Below are 20,445 nucleotides of genomic sequence, written 5' to 3'. Positions count from 1 at the left end.
ATGCTGAAAATGTCTTCAATGGCTTTTCCCCCAAAAATTATTCAGCTAAAAGAACTGACGGATTGAATTTAGCCAAGATGGTGGATTGTTAGAGGCGATGAGAGACAAAACCTAAGCACCTGAGAAATCGTCACTCTTATATTTTTATATTTTTCTTCCTATACCAGCTATACTGTACAATGACAATAAAGGCATTCTATTCATTCTCTAATAATAAATATATGTGTGTGTATATATATATATATATATATATATATATATATATATATATATATATATATATATATATATATATATATATATATATATATATATATATATATATATGTGTGTGTGTGTGTGTGTTTGTGTATGTATATATAGATACACGCACACACATATTTATTTATATATAACGTGTTTTTACAAAATCAGGCTTATGTCATTGAAAATGAAAATTGAGGTATTGATTTATCCAGTATTACTATAATTCTACATGTAATTCCCTTTAAAATGTTGCCCAATGCATGGCAGCAGTTTCAAAATTGATGAGGTCACAGATATTTGAATTCCCTAGTTTTTAGAAAAGCTACTTATCTCTTATTTTTGTACAATTTAATTACAATTTGAACATTTTGTCTGCTGGGAAGTGAAAGTCACAACCTTAAGGAGGTTGTTTCTGTAGAAATCCCTAAATGGACTTCTTCTAATGTAAATGTAAATTCATATTTTGTCAACAACTCAAAACTAATCTCTGTGACATAAGCCTAGTTTAGTGAAAACGTATCATGTAATATATATATATATATATAATTGCTAATATTTACATTTTGTGTCCCTTTGGAACGAGTGGAACTCAACTTCGTCTATTGTCGAACCATCACCAAAACAAAACTTTTAAGTCACATTCTAACATTCTTAATTGTCACAAAAGTGGATAATAGCTAACTCTTGTTATGAAATGTAAAAATTAAAAAAAATGTTTTTTTATACTGATGATAAGTGGTAGGTCGTGTTAGGGCCAAAAAAAAAAAATCTGATAAAATACAATGAAATTAATAACAAAAAATCTGATAAGAATAAAGTTGTAACTTTGCATGAAAGAAGTGCAATATTACATCAAATCAATTCAGGAAAAAGTCAGAATTTTGGAAGGATTGCAGTTTTTTTTGTTCCATTTCGATGAAATTGACTAGAAGTGCCATTTATGCATTCCACGCGCACCCCTCAAAAAAATCATTCAGATTTATGAAGAAGAAAATTAGCACGCTACAATATTGTACATTTAAAAAACAGTAATGACATAATTAAAGAAATCAAACAGATAAAAATGTGTATGACAAGACAAAGACAAGAACCGGAGAACTGATACTTTCTCGCATCACACTGAATTCCCAATCTCTTCCTCTTGGCCACTTTAAATTTGAACATTTGTGCTCAACTTTGAGCTGCACATTTTTAGAGGTTCCGCTTTACTGACATGGGAGAGCAAACCGAGAAGCAGTGAATCAGGGCGTAATTACTAAAAACATCTAGATACAAAAATGTGTGGCAGCATTACAAGACGTGGCAATCCAGAGTAGAAAATGTATAAAGCTAAAACGTTTTTGCATATTTAAATTTGACTCATCAAAACGCACTTATGCATTTATGGAGGTAGATAGCAAAGAGGTAAAAACAGAGTAAATGGAGCTTGCTGTGCTTTGGAGGGGAAAGAGTATAAGAAAGTGGCAGTCAAATTTGAAAGTTATTTGCAAAGCTAGCTGCGTTCGTAGTAAGCAAAAGAGTTAAGAATATGGGTGGAATATGAAAAAAAGTGGCAGGATGCTCCTGATCTCCTTGAGTAAACCCATCCAGCAATGGTGGATGCGAGGGCTTGAGGGCTCTGCGCGCTTTTGCGGGAGCTGTCGAGGGCAATGCGGTCCCTCCACGTGGACGTGTGCTGGACACATGGCTGTTCAAACAAAGAGGACAGAGTAAGGGGGACATCGGCAGCCTTCGGATGATGATTCTCGCACCCACGATCCGTGGCAGCCTACAGCAGAAGCCGCTGACCAGAAGGTTCTAGAACAGGCAACAAAAAGACAGTTTATAGCTCAATGATATAGATGAATAAAATACAGGCAGCAATGGTATGTTTAAAGAGAACTCAAATAAATTAAACATTTTGCCTCATCTTTTACATCAGTTCAATGGCGCTTGTGATGCTCCTTCAGTTGTGCGCCTTCACCACTAGGGGGCAACACTACTGATTTCGAAGGAACGTGAGGCACTTCCTTTAGTCCAGACATGGTCGATTAAAAAAGCAAAACAAAACGTTCCTGGCATGTTGACTTAAAACAGCCAACCCACCGGCCTGCACACATGCATCACTACGTTAAACCTTCTTTTCTAAAGATAGACTCTGATAAAATGTATATTCAGACATGACTCCTATCCACTCCCGGCTACTGCATTACCGCACTCTACCATTGATGTAGATTGGCTCAGTTTGCTGTCTATGCATCTATATCAGGTTGGCATGGCTCAGGTAGCTGGAATGGCGGTCTCCCAACTGAGAGACTGTGGGGTTGATTCCTGACCATTTTGACCATGTCGATGTGTCATTGAGCAACCTGCTCAATTCTCCGGCGATCCTGATGCTGCATCATCAGTAAGTAAATGAGTAGTCGGTGTAAAACGAACATAAGGTGGAAAGTCCGTTGGATTAATGGTGCTTCCTTTAATGGCCCGTTTTCTTGGTGTAAAATGGAGGAAAATAATCATCAAATAGCACTGCATTGGCATCAAAAGACACTGGCCCACCGGGCACCTGTCAGGTACGCCAGATGGTCAGTCTGGCCGAGGACAAAACCTTATCAAAGACAAAAAGATGATATGATGCCATCTTGTGGAATCCAGAGGGAATTGCAACGCTTTTTGTAAGGGTATCTGTTTCTTGGCGCGTTACGTACACTAATTAGTGTTTTTTGTCATTTATAGGACTTGTTCAAGTGTTTTACATTCAAATATTTCATGTAATTAAGACTTGACTGATTATAAATCCTTTCTGCATAGACTTTGCATGCTCCTCCAAGGATGACTTCAATGTGCATTGTACCTGCACCCCTCAAAAAAATCATTCAGATTTATGAATAAGAAAATTAGCACGCTACAATATTGTACATTTAAAAAACAGTAATGAAATAATTAAAGAAATCAAACAGATAAAAATGTGTATGACAAGACAAAGACAAGAACCGGAGAACTGATACTTTCTCGCGTCACACTGAATTCCCAATCTCTTCCTCTTGGCCATTTTAAATTTGAACATTTGTGCTCAACTTTGAGCTGCACATTTTTAGAGGTTCCACTTTACTGACATGGGAGAGCAAACTTTGCATGCAGCAAGCAGACTTTGCATGCTCCTCCAAGGATGACTTCAATGTGCATTGTACCTGAACTTAAAGGCTGTCCTTGACAAAATATACAGAAAAAATGTGTTAATAATTGAATTTACCTGGTGCCCTCCAAGCCGTCTCCGCCGCACCGGTCTGACTTGGACATGGCAGCACTCTGGCACTCTGCGCACACCAGCCTCTCTCTAACCAGCTGGGCACTCCACAGTTTCAATTTGCATGCTGCACTCGCTTGTTTCACCCTTAAATACACACAGTAGCTGCAAAACAAAAAAAACAAAGGGGGCAAAACGCTAAAGTGACTTTGCTTGTTTGTATCCAAAGAATCTGGTCTCTGGAGTGGGTGAAATGAACTCATTGACTGCCATTGACAACCATACACATCATGGATCAATTTTTACCGGGCTGGCAGCGGATGAGCTAATTAGCCAGTTAAAGCCGCTCCCTGGTATAGGGTTAACTAATTCACCGCCAGCCATTTTCAAAGGGTAGTTGCTGTTGATAAAAGGAGATTTTCGGTGGGTGAACTTGGCCCGACAGAAAGAGGAAGTCCACGGCAGCACGCTGTGTTTTAATGGCGCCCCCAGGCAGACAAAAGAGCAATCAAGGCTCAGATAACAGAGCAGCGTCATTTGAAGGTGATCCAGCAGTGTCATGTCACCTGCAGCATATCCTAATATCAACACGGCTCGGCCTGCGCTTCGGAGACAATAATAATGTGTTCTCTGGCTGACGCTTTGTACTCCCACTCTATTTGTTTTGTCTTTCATTCAGTCATCTGTGACAAAACATCATCCCCGTTGAGAGTTTGCTCTGAGAAAACACTTCCATTTCTTTTTTCTTCTTTACTGAAGTGAGAAACATTTATTTTTCTCCTGTTACAAGGTCTCAAACTATCAATAGCGCTTGATGTATTGCAGACTTTTTGACAGAGTACAGTAATTCAACCTCTTGACTGGAACACAAATAGGGAGCACGTATCTCTTTATGTTAGACTCCTTTAAATTTAAGAACACAAGTTAAGATACTTTCAGGTTTAAATCTCTAAATGAATACAGTTGAGTTGTGAGGGAGATTTTATAGTATAATGTTTAAATGTAAAAAATATGCTGTATTATTGGTGTACATTTCCTGATTTATCCTTTTAAATGTTGTCTGAGTAAAACCTTTTGTGATGTTTTTTAAATAGGATTTTATTCAAAATTCACTGAATATTTGTTGGGCATGTATTATGTCTTTTTAATGTGATAAAACTACAAACGTTTAGTTGGAACTTTATGACTTGAGTCTTCAATTCCTAGTTATTATTTTCTGTGTGGCTGAAGAAATATACGATTTTGGCCAAACGACGGCATTAAAAAAACACACACATAACTGTCATTGTATCTGTGATCAGGCATCTGTTTTGTTCAAGTTTTCCTCACCTCAAAATACTGCGTTTTTTTTTTTTTTCCAAAGATTAGTGCCAACAATTTGCCAAATAGGGGAAGAAACTGTTGGCTAAGTTGACCGAGAGGCTAATTCCCATCTTCTCAAGGCTCAGTTATTTGGATTCTGTTACTGTTCCAAGTTATTATCTATGTCAGTTTCCTGACAACATCAGGGACCTTTTAATGCACCGGAGGACGCTTTTCATCCGCTTCCTCATCCATAAATGTCTTTTTTTTTTCTTGAGTAATGTGCATCCAGGGCCCTGATAGTTGGTAAAAACACGGGAGTCCAATGTCACTTTTAATCAGTGAGAGAGGCTGTAAGGGGTTCTTGGAAAATGGCCATGACTTTCTATCCTGCTCTCTGAGAACATCTGCAATCACAGCAAAGACTTTTGTCTTATTTCATTTCAACCCGGATTACAGCGGCTTTATCGGCTCAGGTCAGATCATGATGCACATGGACACCGTTCATTCTGCAGCCAAAGATATTTCAAGGCTCTGGTTGCCATGACAACTTTGGCCTTGGCACTTTTCCTCAAGTCTTACTGAAACACAAAACCAAATTAGTCTGATCTTTGAAAGTTCTACCGATGGAAAGAAGCCCTCTAGCGAATATCAATGTGTCCCGTGTAAAATAATAGAAGGGTTATAATCAAGCCTGTGAGTAAACGATGGGACGTGTCTGTCACATGAAGACAATTAGACTCTGTTGTTTGGAACAAAACACTTCCGTTGTAATCAAATGCTCAATGAATGCATGAATGATTACATAGTGGAAGTCCAATGCTTCTAACAGCATAAAATTGTGAGCTCAATCAAAGAACATTTGCTTCTCAGTTAAACTAAATTGGTGCATGACCTGCTGTCATTCATGCTGACATGGAAAATATCAGTGTGCCTTCCAGGTATTTGTATATGATGTTTAATTTTTATCATATTTTATATTACACACATTATTTTAGTTCTTTATTTTTACTACTCATTCTCAAATGAATTGAAAATATCCAGACTCTCTCATAACTTACAGCAGAGTAGTAGGCCCAGAGATGTTTTAAATAACTAATAACTATTTATATTTTTATGATGATAAATTACTTTATAAATTAAATTAACATATTTTTACACTTGAATGGATATCATGCTTAATAGAAAGTCATCTTTGGCCTAGATACCGATCATTTCTTTTTATGTTATACCCTGTAGATGAAGCTGTTTGTTTAGCGGAATCGACACTGTGATACTGTGTGCTAGGAAGCTGCTGTTGCGTGTTTGTGGACCTTACCTAGCCTTCTCCTCCTTCATCAGCATGTGAGGCCTCCTCCAAGGGTCCTTAAAGTTCCTCTTGAAGGAATCAGGAAGGATCTTCGCCACCTCTGCAAGCCAGCACGTGCGATGGATATGCAAATAAAAAGGAAACAAGTTTGTTTGTGCCTCAAGAAAACGTTTTTTTTTTTCAGTTGATTTGAAAGGCACGATTTTCACAATCTTGACTGATCCATTTTTTGAGTTGTCACTGCACATTTTGGTGTCTGTGCGTTCTTTACGCAATTATTTGTACTTCTACTTAAATACAGAGTGTATATTTTCCGCTAGCCCTGTTGTTAGTGTTTGTCATGTGGTTCTCCTCATTTCCAATAGGTAAGTGATTCAACGCAGCTGCCCACAATGCTTCATGGAACATGTGTTGGCTGTGTAACAAATTTCAATATGTCCCAGAGGGGTGCAATAATGCTTAACAGAGTGGCACTTTTACCTTTCGCTGAACTGCATATTTCGTTGTTTCCGAAGCACCCGCGGCGCTGTTTGAGGTCCGGGCAGGGCGCCCCACCGTTTCGCGGCGGGACAGACACTTGGCGGCTCCTTTCGGTGCTGCCCACCCCGCATGGAGACGTGCACGATGACCAGGGGCCCCATGAGCCCACCGCACAATCGATGGCTGCTAGGGAAGCATGCGTAAGCACAGATCAGTAAACATGTACACCTGAGTGTTGTACTCTTTAGGATCGCATTTGAGCAGCCAATGTTTGAAGGGCCATCATTGGCTGGGCCCTAAAACAAACAAACAAATAAACACTGTGAAAACATCTACATGTACATTATGCTGTACTTTAATTGGACCCAGCTAGCAATGAAGGCTGTACCTCAGGTAAGAGGCAGACGAACAAATGAGTGGCTCATTGGCATCCACACATGTCAACATTAGTACAAGGTGGACGTTTGTAAAGGCACCCCCCAGTCCCCCACCACCATGGTGTTTTCTTTGTTTCTGGTTTCACTCAGTGCCACACTTCAGCATGCACACAAACAGACAGAAACAACTGGAGCAATCAGGCTGAATTAACCAATTACATCAATCTAAAGAGGAAGCCGAATTGATCAAAGCTCAGCAGCTCCAGCTGCAAATCGCTAACATTTAAAAGCAGGCGACATTAACAGGCTTCTTTTAGACAGGAAGTACACACTTCATAAACACAAACAAAGGAGGTGCGAGAAGGCACAGATTGATAGATGGAAGGGGACTCTGCACTAGCCAATGTAATCAGGTGTGTTGCTGCAGTATTGACCTATTTTAGTTTGAATTTGGCAAGTCAGAGGTCAACCCTTTTTCACCTCTTATTATCCAACAGCATATCAAGAGTCATATTGATATAGAATACTCCATGATGTAGCTGATGCCTGAGTACTCAATATGTGTTTGTTGCAGACACATTTTGAACCTGAGAGCAACACTCGCAGTGCAACCAGTTGTGTACCCAACTCTGTCACTCTCTATTGGTGACCCCTAGTTTGTTGTCCCCTTTCACTTGATCAAACTGATGAAGTCAATCTTGAGGCCACATAATGTTGCAGGGTTTCAGCAGTGAAGATTTAGGACATTGGAAGAAGAGGCGAAGTTTTATGACATTGACACACAGTTCAATTTTCCAAGAGTTGACACCGTTGTTTTCGAGCTATTTCCATTACTTTAATTCGTTTTAAAAAGGGTATTAGACTTACATAGCCATTTTCAGCAGTAAAAGGTTGCTATTTATTTGATAATATTATTTTTCATGCAGAGTTAAAACATTTAAATCTTTGCCACTTGTTGTAGACTGAAAATGACATGACATGTACATAGGGCTGAAGAAAACAACGAATCACGGCTCAGCTTATGAATGTCAAGTGACCAAACACAGAAAAAATGTGAGCTTTGACTGATTACCTGAGACTTGAGCACTTGTTATGTCAATTTCAGTCAAGAGAAAGGGGAAAATGAGATTTTAAAGGTAATCATTTTACATTACAAATAATTTAGCTATCAAAATAATTACAAAGAGTAACTTTTTAATGCTGAAAATGGTTTAAGTTCACCCCCCTTTCACTTTTAACTCATACAAATTGATGACAATTAAATTACAAAATAAAGTTTGAAAGTTTCACTATATATTGAAATCTTGATATTTTTCTGCCTTTTTCACATGCATGCAGTTTTCTTAGACCCCTTGCTGCCAGTCAGTTACTTACAGTATATTAACTGCATAATTACATTGACATTACAATGATTACAATGATTTTATTACAAGAAACCTTGTCCATGCAGAGCACCCCTGGCCACCCCTCACTGAGGTGTTGTGACACCCTGGCCACCCATCGAAACATTTCTGGCTATGACCCTGATGAGGAGAGCAGGTGCATCCAGAGTAAAGAAAGAATGAAGAGCCTTGAAGTAAGGATGGCCACTCCGACTTCATTGTGTGTGCCGGTATGAGTGAGAGCGCTTTCAAGGTGCCGCTGCGCTCCGTTCATTCCCATGGTGGTGTCGGGGGCCTGCTGTCTCAGTGACACAGCCAGTCCACAAAGCCACTGTGGAATCTCTGCATTCCTACACATTAGTGCTGCCCACCTGACACCCGCCTTTCCCAGATCACCACACACACACACACGCTCATTTGTTAGACCACTTGGGTTCACTCCATTTGCGGTTATCACCGGGAAATAGGAAAGATACACTTGTATCTTTGATTGACCGGGAGCCAGGTTCCTGCTCATTCTTTTTCTTATCCACCCCTCACACATGCACACTTTGATTCTTTTTGCTCTGGGCCACACGGCCAATTAGGGTCTTTGGTGTAAAGGCCGCCCAATGAAATGGATAGGATCGACTAGTTCCCACACTCGAGGGGGAGATAGGTGGTACCCCCCTGCAGCAGCACGATGTCCTGTGAGCCGAGCTCGCAGAGGTCAGGAGGTAATTGCCGAGCTGCGGTGGTCCTGCTCTCTGTTTCTGGTACCGGCAGTGCGACAAGAGTCGCCACCCACGTGATAAGCCCTGCTGACAGTCTGACCCGCCGCTCAGCTCTCAACCGCCACCTCTGACCTCTCACCCCATGTGAAAAAAAACAAGTGTTTTTGTCAGCGTGTCAACCACCCCCCAACATAATTAGCCCTCAATTGATACATTTGGGCAGCACGCTCTAAAACAAATACCTGTTTTTTTTTTTTTTTTTTTTAAATATAGTTACCCTCCTGACACTAAATGTAACTGTTGTGACAGTAAAAGTCATTCCTAGAAAATCACAGTGTGCAACACCCTAGCGTCTGTGTTGTAATCTCATAGCTCTTCAAAGGTATACTTAGAACCTATTTAGCCTTTTTCAGCAATAAAAAGTAATATTTTGTCGAATTAATAAATTTTCATGTCCAGTTGATAGCTTTAAAATCACATTTTCTGTTTGCTGTTGAAGGAAAATGACATCACATATACTCAGGGCTCTGGTAAGCACCAATCCCTGTTCAGCTTGCGAAAGTCACATGACCAAAGCCATAAAAACAAGTGAGCCGCGACTGGTCGTTTTCTAAACCTTGAGCGCATCTGATGTCATTTTCGGTTGGCAGCAAATGGTAAAGGGTGATTTTAAAAGGATCTCTGCATGCTCAGTTAAAATGGATTTTTGACTTAAATACTATAATTGTCAATGGCAGTAAATGACTAAACCTGTTCATTGCCATCCCAAGAAAAAAAAAATCTGGACGGATGGATCTTTGACATAGTCGTCAATGGGAGTGAATGAACTTACCAACAGACAAAATATTGACTTTTTACTACTGAAAATGACTAAATAAGTAAAGTATCCCTGTAAGCTATTTGAACGCGAACTGTGCAGCAACACTGTGGCCAGAGAATATAACAACGCTCACATGCACATTTTCCATAGCATCTACCAAAAATGATGAATATTATTGCTGCTGAAAGAGTAACCGAGTAAGTATCTTCACAACAACATGTTAAGTTGCAATATGTTTTCATCCATTTCAGAGATGCTGCCATTTTGCTCTTTACTTTTGAATGAAAATGACATCACAGTGCCTAAGGGGTTATGTAACGAGCAATCCCGTCTCACCTGTTATCTGGATTTGGTCATGTGATGTTCGCAACTGACTCGTTGCTTGCTCACTGTGATGTCATATTCACACGCAGCAAGTGGCAAAATGACACGCCCTTCGTGATCTACCAGTTTCTCGGGATCAACCGAATGGGAACACCTGGTGTAAAGCCAAATCTGCACTCTACTGAATGTTATTTTACTGTAGCTTTATTTGAGATGAACCAAACAAAACATTAGGCTTGGAAACACAAACTTTATAAGGCAATGGTGTTTTTGGTCCACACAGAGTACTAATAATAAGAGGTAAAACAGTCTTGCTCGGAGGCAGTTCTAGAAATTCTCCTTGGCAGAGCTTCATACAAACATGGCGAAATGGAGCAAACCACTGAATGCACCCCAGAAGGGCACTTTTGTCCTGTGGCTTGTCGCAACATCTCCAGTCACACGCTGCAATAATTAAGGGCTATCTCTTTTTTCAGCTCGCTCGGCCTTCTTTTTCACCCTGGCCACCATTCTGCTTCCATTTTAGGGTGGCGTGACAAAGCACTTATCAGAGCTGCTTGGACAATTTGCTTTATCTCCTTCTCCCTTAATCACCTTCTTCTTTCTTTCCATCTGTCTCTTTTTGAACACGTTCCCACCCCCTTCTCTTCAGGCCTGCACCTCCTCCTGTCTGATGGGACCCAGATGTCCAGCTGTTCTTGGGGGGACAACAGACCCCCAAAAAGAACCTTCGTTGGTCAAACCACCCAGCCAGAGACACAAGACCAGAATAAAACACTGTTACCAAGGTTAATAATAACAGGTTTGTGCACACATGTTTTCTGACGAAGACAACAACTGATTATCAAGACTCATAACAAATGCAGCAAATGCTTGTGAAGTGCGTTAAAAGAACTGTCAAGAAGGTTTCAAAATCGGTCCGAATCGTTTAAACCTGAGGTGAGAACCATCTGGTGACAATTTTTTTTTTTTTCCAAATTGAAGTGAGTATTACATGTGTTCAAGAACTATCATCACAGGTTACAAATTTGTTCATTGCGTGCCTTGTGTGAAGTGTGTTCAACAACTGGCTCAAGGTGCTATAACTTAAGCCCTTTTCACACCAAAAAGCTTAGGAACTCTGAGTTCCTGGTAGTAGGGGTTCCTGGTCCAATGTTCTTGAGTGTTCACACCCAGCAACTGGACATAAATCTGCTTCAGTGTTTGGTGCGTGGAGCACCCAGAGGAAACCCACGCCGGCAGAAGGAAAACATGCAAATTCCACACGGAGCGGGGCCGTCATCAAACCCGCAATGTCCGAACAGTGGGGCCAACGTGTTGCCACTTGGAAAACGGATCTGCATTTTATCCAATTTTGTGTCATGCTTTAGATTAAAAATGAATCATAAAAACTTGTCAGAGCATTTTCTGTCCATTTGAAAAAAGAAAAGTCCTGTTTTAGAATGAAGAGAAATTCAAACATATTTATTGATTAAACATCAAAATAATCGACAGACAGACAAATAGATTATTGAAATAAGCGCTAGATGCAGGCCTAATATCAACGTTTCTCATTCCCTTTATTGACTAGCTCCAAATCATTGAACTTTTTATTTTTTTACAATTCATAATTAAATGTGAGCTCACGGACAGAAAAACATGTGGCAATCGTGCGTCAGTGATGTCATGCCATTGCCTTAAGGCACTTTTCAATGAAATGTCCAATCATACTACACTGATGTCATTGCTTCGCTGCTCACAGCCTCTGGAGGATTGTTATGATGTGATGGGATGTATCACACCCTGATTTTGTTCACAATTCTACTGTTTCCTCTGGATTTTAGCAACAGAATGGGAACTCCCAAATGATTTCTGTTTCTATTAAATAATCGTATTTTCTCAATGTGATTTCTAATTTATACATGCATTTCACAAATAGATAAATGTATCTTTGTTGAATGTTTCGGAAATTGGCTGTACTAAAAGATGCTTTGGTTTGGAGACCAAGCCTTTCTTGTCGACACGCCGTGTGAAGCAGCTGGTAGATGAGAAAGGCCAGCAAGATTGAAGTCCCTGATGACCGATTTGGAAAGCGCCTATGGCTGGGAGATTGAAGTTGCAATCTCACTCAAATTAGTTTGAACAACCAAACGCAGTTTTCTAAATGCCTGTCGTTAAAGAGGAACACATCAGAAGGACAGGTTCAATCCGCTGAGGCATTTAGTCCATTCTCACCGATTTCTCCATATCTCCCTCAGCGAATCCCTTCATTGTTTTTGCATCATAGGCAAAAGATGAAACGTGCCTTGTTTCAATAAAGATTAGAAATACTGGGCTAGGAAAGAGGGTTAAAAAGTGTACAACTGTGAAATTATTGCTATTATAAAAAGACTCTTATTACTAATGATTACTCTGAGTTTGCACTTAAAAATACTCTCATTAAGAAGTTTTAAAGGCTGAAATGAGATTCAAATGCAGCTTCTTGATAATAAGCAAGGTGATTGAAGGAACAGAAGAAAGAACAGATTTTGCAAGCAGAAACATGCGCGTATCGCAGTTGGAGCCTACAGCTGTTGGTCCAGCTGGCCCGTTTCAAGCCTCCTAGGTAAAAACATGGACTCCGCACGCGGGTCAAAGACAGGAACATGTGGGATGGAAGGCAGGAAGATCGAGGAGTGAACGTCCGGGTCAGGACGTGACAACATACAGTTCCCCAGAGGGGGAGAAGACAGCCAGACGTGCCAGATGAATGATGAGTGAATAGCTGAGGTAAAGTGAAAACAACATCTACCAAGCACCGTCATTTTGTCTTACTTACTGTTAAAAACTACAGGGCTCTCACGTAATCCTGACAGTAGCTCACGGCAGTTTAGACATTCACTCCATGGTTTGTAATACAACAATGTTCATGATCGAGTTGCAAATGTATGATTTCTTTTTCTTTAACATTCAACATCATGTGCAATCTGTTCATCACTGGTGTCAGGGGCCCTTTTGGAAATAGAGCTACTTCTTGGGTCGACTAATATATGAAGGGAAATTTCAAATAGTGTCAGATGAACTAAAACTGGTCAAGAGCAACCTTTATTCAGAATGCTTTACTGTGTTTTGCTATTTTTGACGCTGATTTAAAACGGTGGAAGCACTCGCTAACACCCACATGCAGAGGTCGCGGGGTCAATTTCGGCTCTGGCCTTCCTTTGTAGAGTGTGCTTGTTTTCCCCATGCCTGTGTGGGTTCACTGTGGGTACTCCCACATTCCCATAAACATCCATGATATTGGACACAGCGCATCCTTAGACGTGCTCATGAATGAGAATGGACATTAGTCTCTATGTCTCTATGTATTAGTCTTTTTTTCATCTACAATTGGCTGGCAACCAGTCAAGTGGCTAAGAAAATGGATGGATGGAAAACAATTCTCGAGATTTATTTTTTCTACAATATCATGTTTTTCTGATATTTTCTTTTTTTTTTTTGTTTATAAGTTTGACTTTAAAAACCTTGCACAATATGGATTCTTTGTGTTGAACTCTGTGATTCTTGTAAGCTGTGAAGCTTTAGAAAACATTCCACTTGTTGCTGAACCTCACGCTTTAATCATAAATGTTATTAAATATACAATATGATATGTTTGATTATTAGTATGATGTGCAAGGGAATAACAATTTCAGATTCGGAATCACCGCACAAAAATTCCTCCAGGTAGGATTTTACTTCTGCACCATTCCTGGAAAATGTCAATGCCCAATCAGTGGTAAGCTATTTTTAAAACACACCTTCAGGTTGCTCATGTGACCCTTGGGGGAAACCTTTATTTTTAACCCTTGGTTTATCATCTTTGCAACATCCACCTAATTTTGACAAAGTCTGAAACTAGCGGCTCCCAGTCAATAACCGGGCTCATAACCTAGAGAGACAGATAACATTATGCACTGATTTGCTCATTTGAAGCCGTTTAGGATGCGCAAAGGTGCCAGACAAGATGGCCATGTTGCCAGTCGACTGACAAAGCAAAAAAGCTGCAGCTGCCCGCGGGTTCGTCACACAGCCTGCCAGAAAGATGTTGATGCAGAGCAGACCTGCAGCATCGGAATCTGATAAGTCCAGGTGGAGTCTCGTGTGGAATGGAGCCAAGGACGCACACAGGAAGCCAAGGTGTGTTTTTTTTTTTTTTTTTTTTTTAAACCTCAAGATAAAGCGGTCTTATCAAAACTGCATCCTTTTGGAATCCTAATGAGTCTTGCACAGAGCAGACATACCGAGGACATTTTGTACATTGTTTATGCATGTTTTCAGGGTAATGGACGTGTCAGAGCCCCCTTACAGATTATATACAGTAGTGTTGTTATGGCTATATTTCTCCAGTACTGCTACCTTGGCCTTCTTGGAAATGGACTCCACAGAATAGTGGTTAGCACGTGTCATAGTTCTAAGGTTTGTGGTTCAAATCTCTTCCTATGTGGAATTTCCGTGTTTTGCCCACACAAGCGGGGGTCCCGTGCATGCACTCCAAAGTGATTCCACAGGATCAAAAATATTTATCACAATAACAAAAAAAAAATCTAATGCATATGATGATTCAACGAAGACTCAAACTGCTACACTGCAGCGCAAACAAAGAGACTAACAATGTCACAGTGTTGTCAAAAAATGACAATTTTTTTTCCCCAAAGTATTAAACACTGTCCATATCTGATGATATGGGTGCTTGCGCCCTATCAAAGATAAAAGCTATGGAAAATGATTTCAATTTCTTAAAGATGATAGCTATAGCTATAGCTATAATAGTAAAATCGATGACCTTTTGAACTGCAAAACTGAAACAAAAAATATACTATCCTAAATTACTAAAATGCATCTTGAAAGATTTTTTTTTTTTTTTACATTTGTACCTATACAGTACCTTGTGATCATGTGGCATTGTGGGTTTTTTTTTTTTTTTACAGTTTATTGCCTCTCCTACTTGAATTTTACTGTCAAGCTAAACATGAATCAACATTTAAACCTTGTGTAAATTAGACTTTTGGTTTGTTAGCTAAATGCTAATGATAATGGCATCTCCATTGTGGTTCTATAATCAAGCAATGAACAGAACAAAACCGGTGACGCTACACATGTAAACAAACAAATGAAAAGTACTCATTCTTTAGACTGCATGAAGAAGGACCAATATTAGTATCACATAACGATGAACTTACTGGAGTTGAGACATCTCAAAGAACAACATATGTGTCTATCTGTCTTATATATATATTGCCACAGGTGGCCCAGGGGGACACACTGGTGTTAGCACATCAGAGCAATAACCATTTAACTGATGCAGAGTGACAAAAAATGGTTACAGTTGTAAAAATTCCATTCAATCATGTCATTACTCATTTTAAAAAGGACACTATTATAGAGGGCTATTTCGCTTATTAAATGACACGTAACATTTTTTTTCATTATTGTAAATGTTATAACAGTAGATTATGATTCATCTTGAAAGTTGAATCATTAGCAGAAGAATTAGAAAAGCCTATCAGCAAGAGTCCATGAGAGATGTTAGCCAACTTGTCAGAGAGCAGCTGCTCCTCTGCAATACACTCATCTTCACCATAACGATGAAACAACCGGACTGCTTCCCAGAGCATATTCTGTGAACTTGACACATACACATGGTGTGGATCAAGTTGATAGCCTTTGGCTGGATGTGACATGAGTTGATAAAAACACCTTACACGATGTCTGACCTTATGCAAGAGAATCATTACTGCAAGGCGAAAACAAGAAGTGGAGCCAAAAGCTTCTTATGACCTTGTACGTCATGTAATTCTAAGCAAATAAAACCTCATGTAAACTGACAGAAAATTTCAAAAAATTAATCCACAAATGCTCATAATATTGTGGTGACGAGACAAAATATAAAGAGCTCGACATTGTGTGTTTAACCAAATCCTATAACTTCAAAAATCCACTCACTTAATGCTCACTGCAAAACACCAGAAATGGGCTGGTAGTTGTAAAGCAATAAGCAACCAGTATTTGAAATCAAACAGTGCAGCAACACATACATACAGGCAATGTAACAATGCTCACAAGCGTATATGTTTATCCTGTGCAAAAAATTCCCAATATTACAGTGTCTTATGGAGTTCAGATGTCAACTTCGTCAATGAGTTTAACCATGACATTTATTATATTACGCTAGTGAGGATGAGCGGCTATAGAAAATGGACGGCTGCTGGAATTTATTATAAGGCCCCTTAATGTTATTAATTTGCCATTTTGCAGGAAAATGATTTAAAATGGGATGTCTTGCTTTGTTACAATAGCTGAGTTAGCAGAGCAGGTTTGGCCTGCCTCAGAAGACTTGGCGGAGCGAGTCCTGGCTCTGACTATTCCCCCTTCAGTATCCTTGGCAAAGACACCGAACACTTAACTGCCTACAGAGTGACATTGTTACCTGCTTCAACTGGGAATCATTTTTAAAATGTCTCCTGTCCAAGTGACAGCCACTAAGAGATTTGTGTGATTGTCGTCCTAAGTCCAAACATCCTTAAATCTAATTTATCGGTATTTCAGAGATGATTAATTAACATGCAGTAGTCAAAGAAAAAACTCATAGAGAACTCTGCATGTCAAAGATTTGAAACTCGACCTATATAATATATATATATATATATATATATATATATATATATATATATATATATATATATATATATATATATATATATATATATATATATATATATATATATATATATATATATATATATATATATATATAATATAACTATATATATATATATATATATATATATTTAATGAATATACAATAATGTTAACAATGTTAATAAGGATAATGTAATGTTAAATAATAGGAGAAAGGAAATAAAATAGGCAAAAAATCGAAAAAAAAAGGATTGTTTCTGGTTACTGCGGCTATATTGGGGCGTACATAGAAATCTAGGAACTGATACCCTACTTCGCGGGTTTCAGACTTCGCGGGGGGTTGACAGCCCCCATTAACTGCGAAGTAGGGGGATCACTGTATGTGTATGTGTATATATATATATATATATATATATATATATATATATATATATATATATATATATATATATATATATATATATATATATATATATATAGAACGAATATGAGCGTCATTATATGTTGCTAGCTGTTAAAGGGTTTGGAATAACAGTGGAAAATCTAATCAGGATGTCACTCTCTCTGTTTATGATTTGACAGTAAATTTCCAAAGCAGGATGTATTTTTGTTACTTAGTTGAGTATGGTTCAAGCCAAGGTTGAGTGCGTACACACAAAGTGCGTGTGCTTACTTAACTAGAGGGCTCGTCAGTGTTTTAAGAGCTCTTGGAATCCACCGTTGTTCCCTGCAGGTGCTTGTTAGTGAGCACTTAAGACACAACACCCAGCAGCACACAATCCTTCCAGTGTCCCCTTGAGATGCTTCCGCAAAGTCCACGAGAGCAGAGCACGCTCACTGGCTTTTTACTTCCCTACTGTAACCCTAACCATCTTTGGCTGTGTGTTTCCATGACAGCCGTGCACTCAATTGTCCTTATATAGCATCAGACAGCAGCATGACTTCAGTCTTACCACCCAAATTTGCTTTTGGGCCATTTTATGACTTTCCACTGTGCAAAGTGCATGGATTCATGCACTGGCCTCTCTAATCATGCCTCCCTTGTGCTTATTTAATTAGAAGTATATTACAGTCACACTGAACAAAGAATTGATAGAAATTTTATAATGTTTGAATATTTGAATATGTTTGAATATCTAGTGAATATTTTGTGAAACCACATTTTACTCTAATTACGACTTTCTCTCAATTTTTTGTTTAAATGTGGCCTTTTAACTGCAATTTATATGAAAGTGGGGTGGCTCGGTGGGACAGTGGTTAGTACACCCGCCTCACAGTTCAGGGACCTAAGTTCAAATCCACCTCTCTCCGGCCTTTCTGTGTGAGGTTTGCATGTTCTCCCTGAACCCACGTATTTTCCTTCCAGGCACTCCTGCTTCCTCCCGCATTCCAAAAATTGCCCTTAGCTGACATTGGGTGTATGAATAGTTGTTCGTCTCTGTGTACCCTGCAATTGGTTGGCACCCGGTTGAGGGTATTCCCCACCCTAAACGGCTGGGATAGGCACCAGCAGGCCTTCGAGCTTATTGAGGATAAGCAGCTAAAGAAAATGGATGGATAGATGGATGGATATATAAAAAATGTCATCGCAAACCTCCCCTAAATAAACAGGTCATTTTTTTCTCAATAGCACAGAATTACTATGATCAAAGAGCGATTTTTGTAAAGATAAAGTAAAGATAGCTTTACTCTCATAAAATTCAGACTTGTCTCAACTGTCCCACTGTGTAAAAAAAAAAAAAAAAAATATATATATATATATATATATATATATATATATATATATATATTTTTTTTTTTTTTTTGTTGCAAAGCCCCCCCCCCCCCCCCCCCCAGTTTGGAAAGAGAAAACATTTGACCCCTGTCCCACACACGCTAAAGTGATTATAAATTAGTTAATTATCTATTAATATTGTAGAAAGTTCAGGTTGGCCCACCCCACTGTTTGAGAGGGACTAGCCTAAAAGCAACAGTTGGAATACAACAGGCTTGAAGTTTGGAAAAGAGGTAAATGTAGAAAACATCAAACAATGATTTAACTCCTGCAACACTCTCACTTTAAAAGTTAGCATACTCACAGGCATATTGCTTTAATTCTCTATGAAAAACTACTAATACTAGAGAATCTTACTGTCACTGATAGGTGCTGTTCTTCTTCTGTTGTGTTTGCTGGTTTATGGCTATGTTATATTGCCTCCTGCTGGTCAAGTTTGGCAGAACTACAGTGTAGTACAATGAACTGGAATTATTGTATTTGTCTTATTATATTAACTGTCAGAATTATTGAGGAAAACAGTTGTTCATCCCTGTGAGGCCTGTAGTTGACAGGCAACCGGTTCGTTGTGTCCACCGCCTACTGTCCGAAGGCAGCTGGGATAGGCACAAATGGATGGATTAAGGAAACTTGTTTGCAATGCCATACCATGTTTTTATAACTCTGGTACACTTGCTTAATTGAAAAATTTGGAATGAATTACGGTACCACAGTCATATTTCAAGGAGCCACTGCATTTCTTTGACTTCACTGTTTGAATTTTAATGTATGTGTATTGATTTCTTTATTTACAATTTAAATGGACTTGAACCTTGGACATTCCATTTTTGAGACTTATGTTTTGCTTGTAAACGAAGAGAAAATTCAGTGGCGAAATTAAAAAACAAAATGGCACATCCGATATTCCGGTCATTTCAAAATTAAACAAATACATATTTTTGTGACTCACCGGATATTTGGCACACACTCTGGTAGTCGGCGCAGCAGTCTCCGGTCTTCTGGCAGTACGTGTCGCAGTAGCACACGGTCTTCCTCCGCGTGTAGTCGAAGCAGTCGTTGTTCCGGCCGGTGCAACAGTTGGGGCTGTCCCGCTCGCGGCAGCCGGCTTCCACTCGGGGCACCGTCACCCCGCACAGCAAAGCCAAACATCCGCAAAGTAACTGGACCGATCCCAGACGCGCCGAGTTCCGCTGCTCCGCGCCCATGACCAAGGTGCTCCGCACGGCCGCACAAGATTACGCGATCGTTTTCTCCCTTCTGGGTTTTGGTGTAGCGGGAAAGTGTTTTTCCACGAGTTTCCACGTGGGCCTTGTTACATGAAAGCGCCGCACAGCGTGGCGCTGCTCGGGGACGGGTGACAATGAGAAGCTAGTGATGCGTAAAAGTGGACCAGAAGCGCGCACAAGCTCTCCTCTATGCGCCCCTGGGACACGCCCCTTGGAGCTTTTGTTGCCTGCCTGTTCTCCAAACCTTTACTGTACCTCTCTCTCTCTCTTTCTCTGCTTTCTATTCTTGAACGATTCTAATTCCACTTTGTGCAAATGGTAAAGACATCGTAAAAATTCAAATTTGACATATTCTCAGTCCAGTGATGCTATGAGATGAAATGAAGCTTAGTTCATTTTTCACAAACGTAATATCAATCAGAATACCGTGTGAGGGCACCTAAGACATACAATAATGTTAACAAAAGTTTTGTCTTGACTTTCCCTTTTACCGAGGAAAATTAGGCCTCGAAATGGACCGAAAGACATGCTGATCATCGATGTCTCCATTCCTTTCATCTAATCAGTATGGCAATCATTTTACTCATTCTATGCAGAGGATAAAGTATATGTGATTGTGACTCGCGT

General features: G+C 39.5%; 1 protein-coding gene across 2 annotated transcripts; it reads right to left on the bottom strand.

Moving 5' to 3' along the window:
- Positions 1 to 316: 316 nt before the first annotated feature.
- On the bottom strand, positions 317 to 19,964 carry LOC148429516 (somatomedin-B and thrombospondin type-1 domain-containing protein). Of its 2 annotated transcripts, none has more exons than XM_088423528.1 (5): positions 19,542 to 19,964; positions 6,564 to 6,749; positions 6,093 to 6,183; positions 3,479 to 3,637; positions 317 to 2,043 (listed from the first exon to the last, which is right to left on the bottom strand). In XM_088423528.1, exons 1-5 carry the CDS (start codon positions 19,795 to 19,797, stop codon positions 1,938 to 1,940), a joined length of 798 nt encoding a protein of 265 aa, XP_088279654.1. In that variant the 5' UTR covers positions 19,798 to 19,964; the 3' UTR covers positions 317 to 1,937. The 2 variants fall into 2 exon arrangements, with proteins under 2 accessions (XP_088279654.1, XP_088279664.1); XM_088423538.1 differs by having other exon boundaries at positions 6,564 to 6,746.
- Between the last annotated feature and the right edge of the window lie 481 nt (positions 19,965 to 20,445).

Source organism: Hippichthys cyanospilos, chromosome 1, assembly GCF_059441005.1.
Source record: "Hippichthys cyanospilos isolate Australia breed blue-spotted pipefish chromosome 1, RoL_Hcya_1.0, whole genome shotgun sequence".
NCBI lineage: Eukaryota > Metazoa > Chordata > Actinopteri > Syngnathiformes > Syngnathidae > Hippichthys > Hippichthys cyanospilos.
The sequence above is the reverse complement of the archived record's forward strand: the minus strand, read 5'-3'. Positions and strand labels throughout refer to the sequence as shown.

Excerpts from the sequence above, each read along its gene's own strand:
- LOC148429516 (XM_088423528.1), bottom strand. The coding sequence starts at position 19,797 with ATGGGCGCGGAGCAGCGGAACTCGGCGCGTCTGGGATCGGTCCAGTTA. Across the intron at positions 6,750-19,541 it reads GAGTGTGTGCCAAATATCCG|CAGCCATCGATTGTGCGGTG; the intron begins GTGAGTCACAAA and ends ATGCTTCCCTAG. Across the intron at positions 3,638-6,092 it reads ATGAAGGAGGAGAAGGCTAG|CTACTGTGTGTATTTAAGGG; the intron begins GTAAGGTCCACA and ends TTTGTTTTGCAG.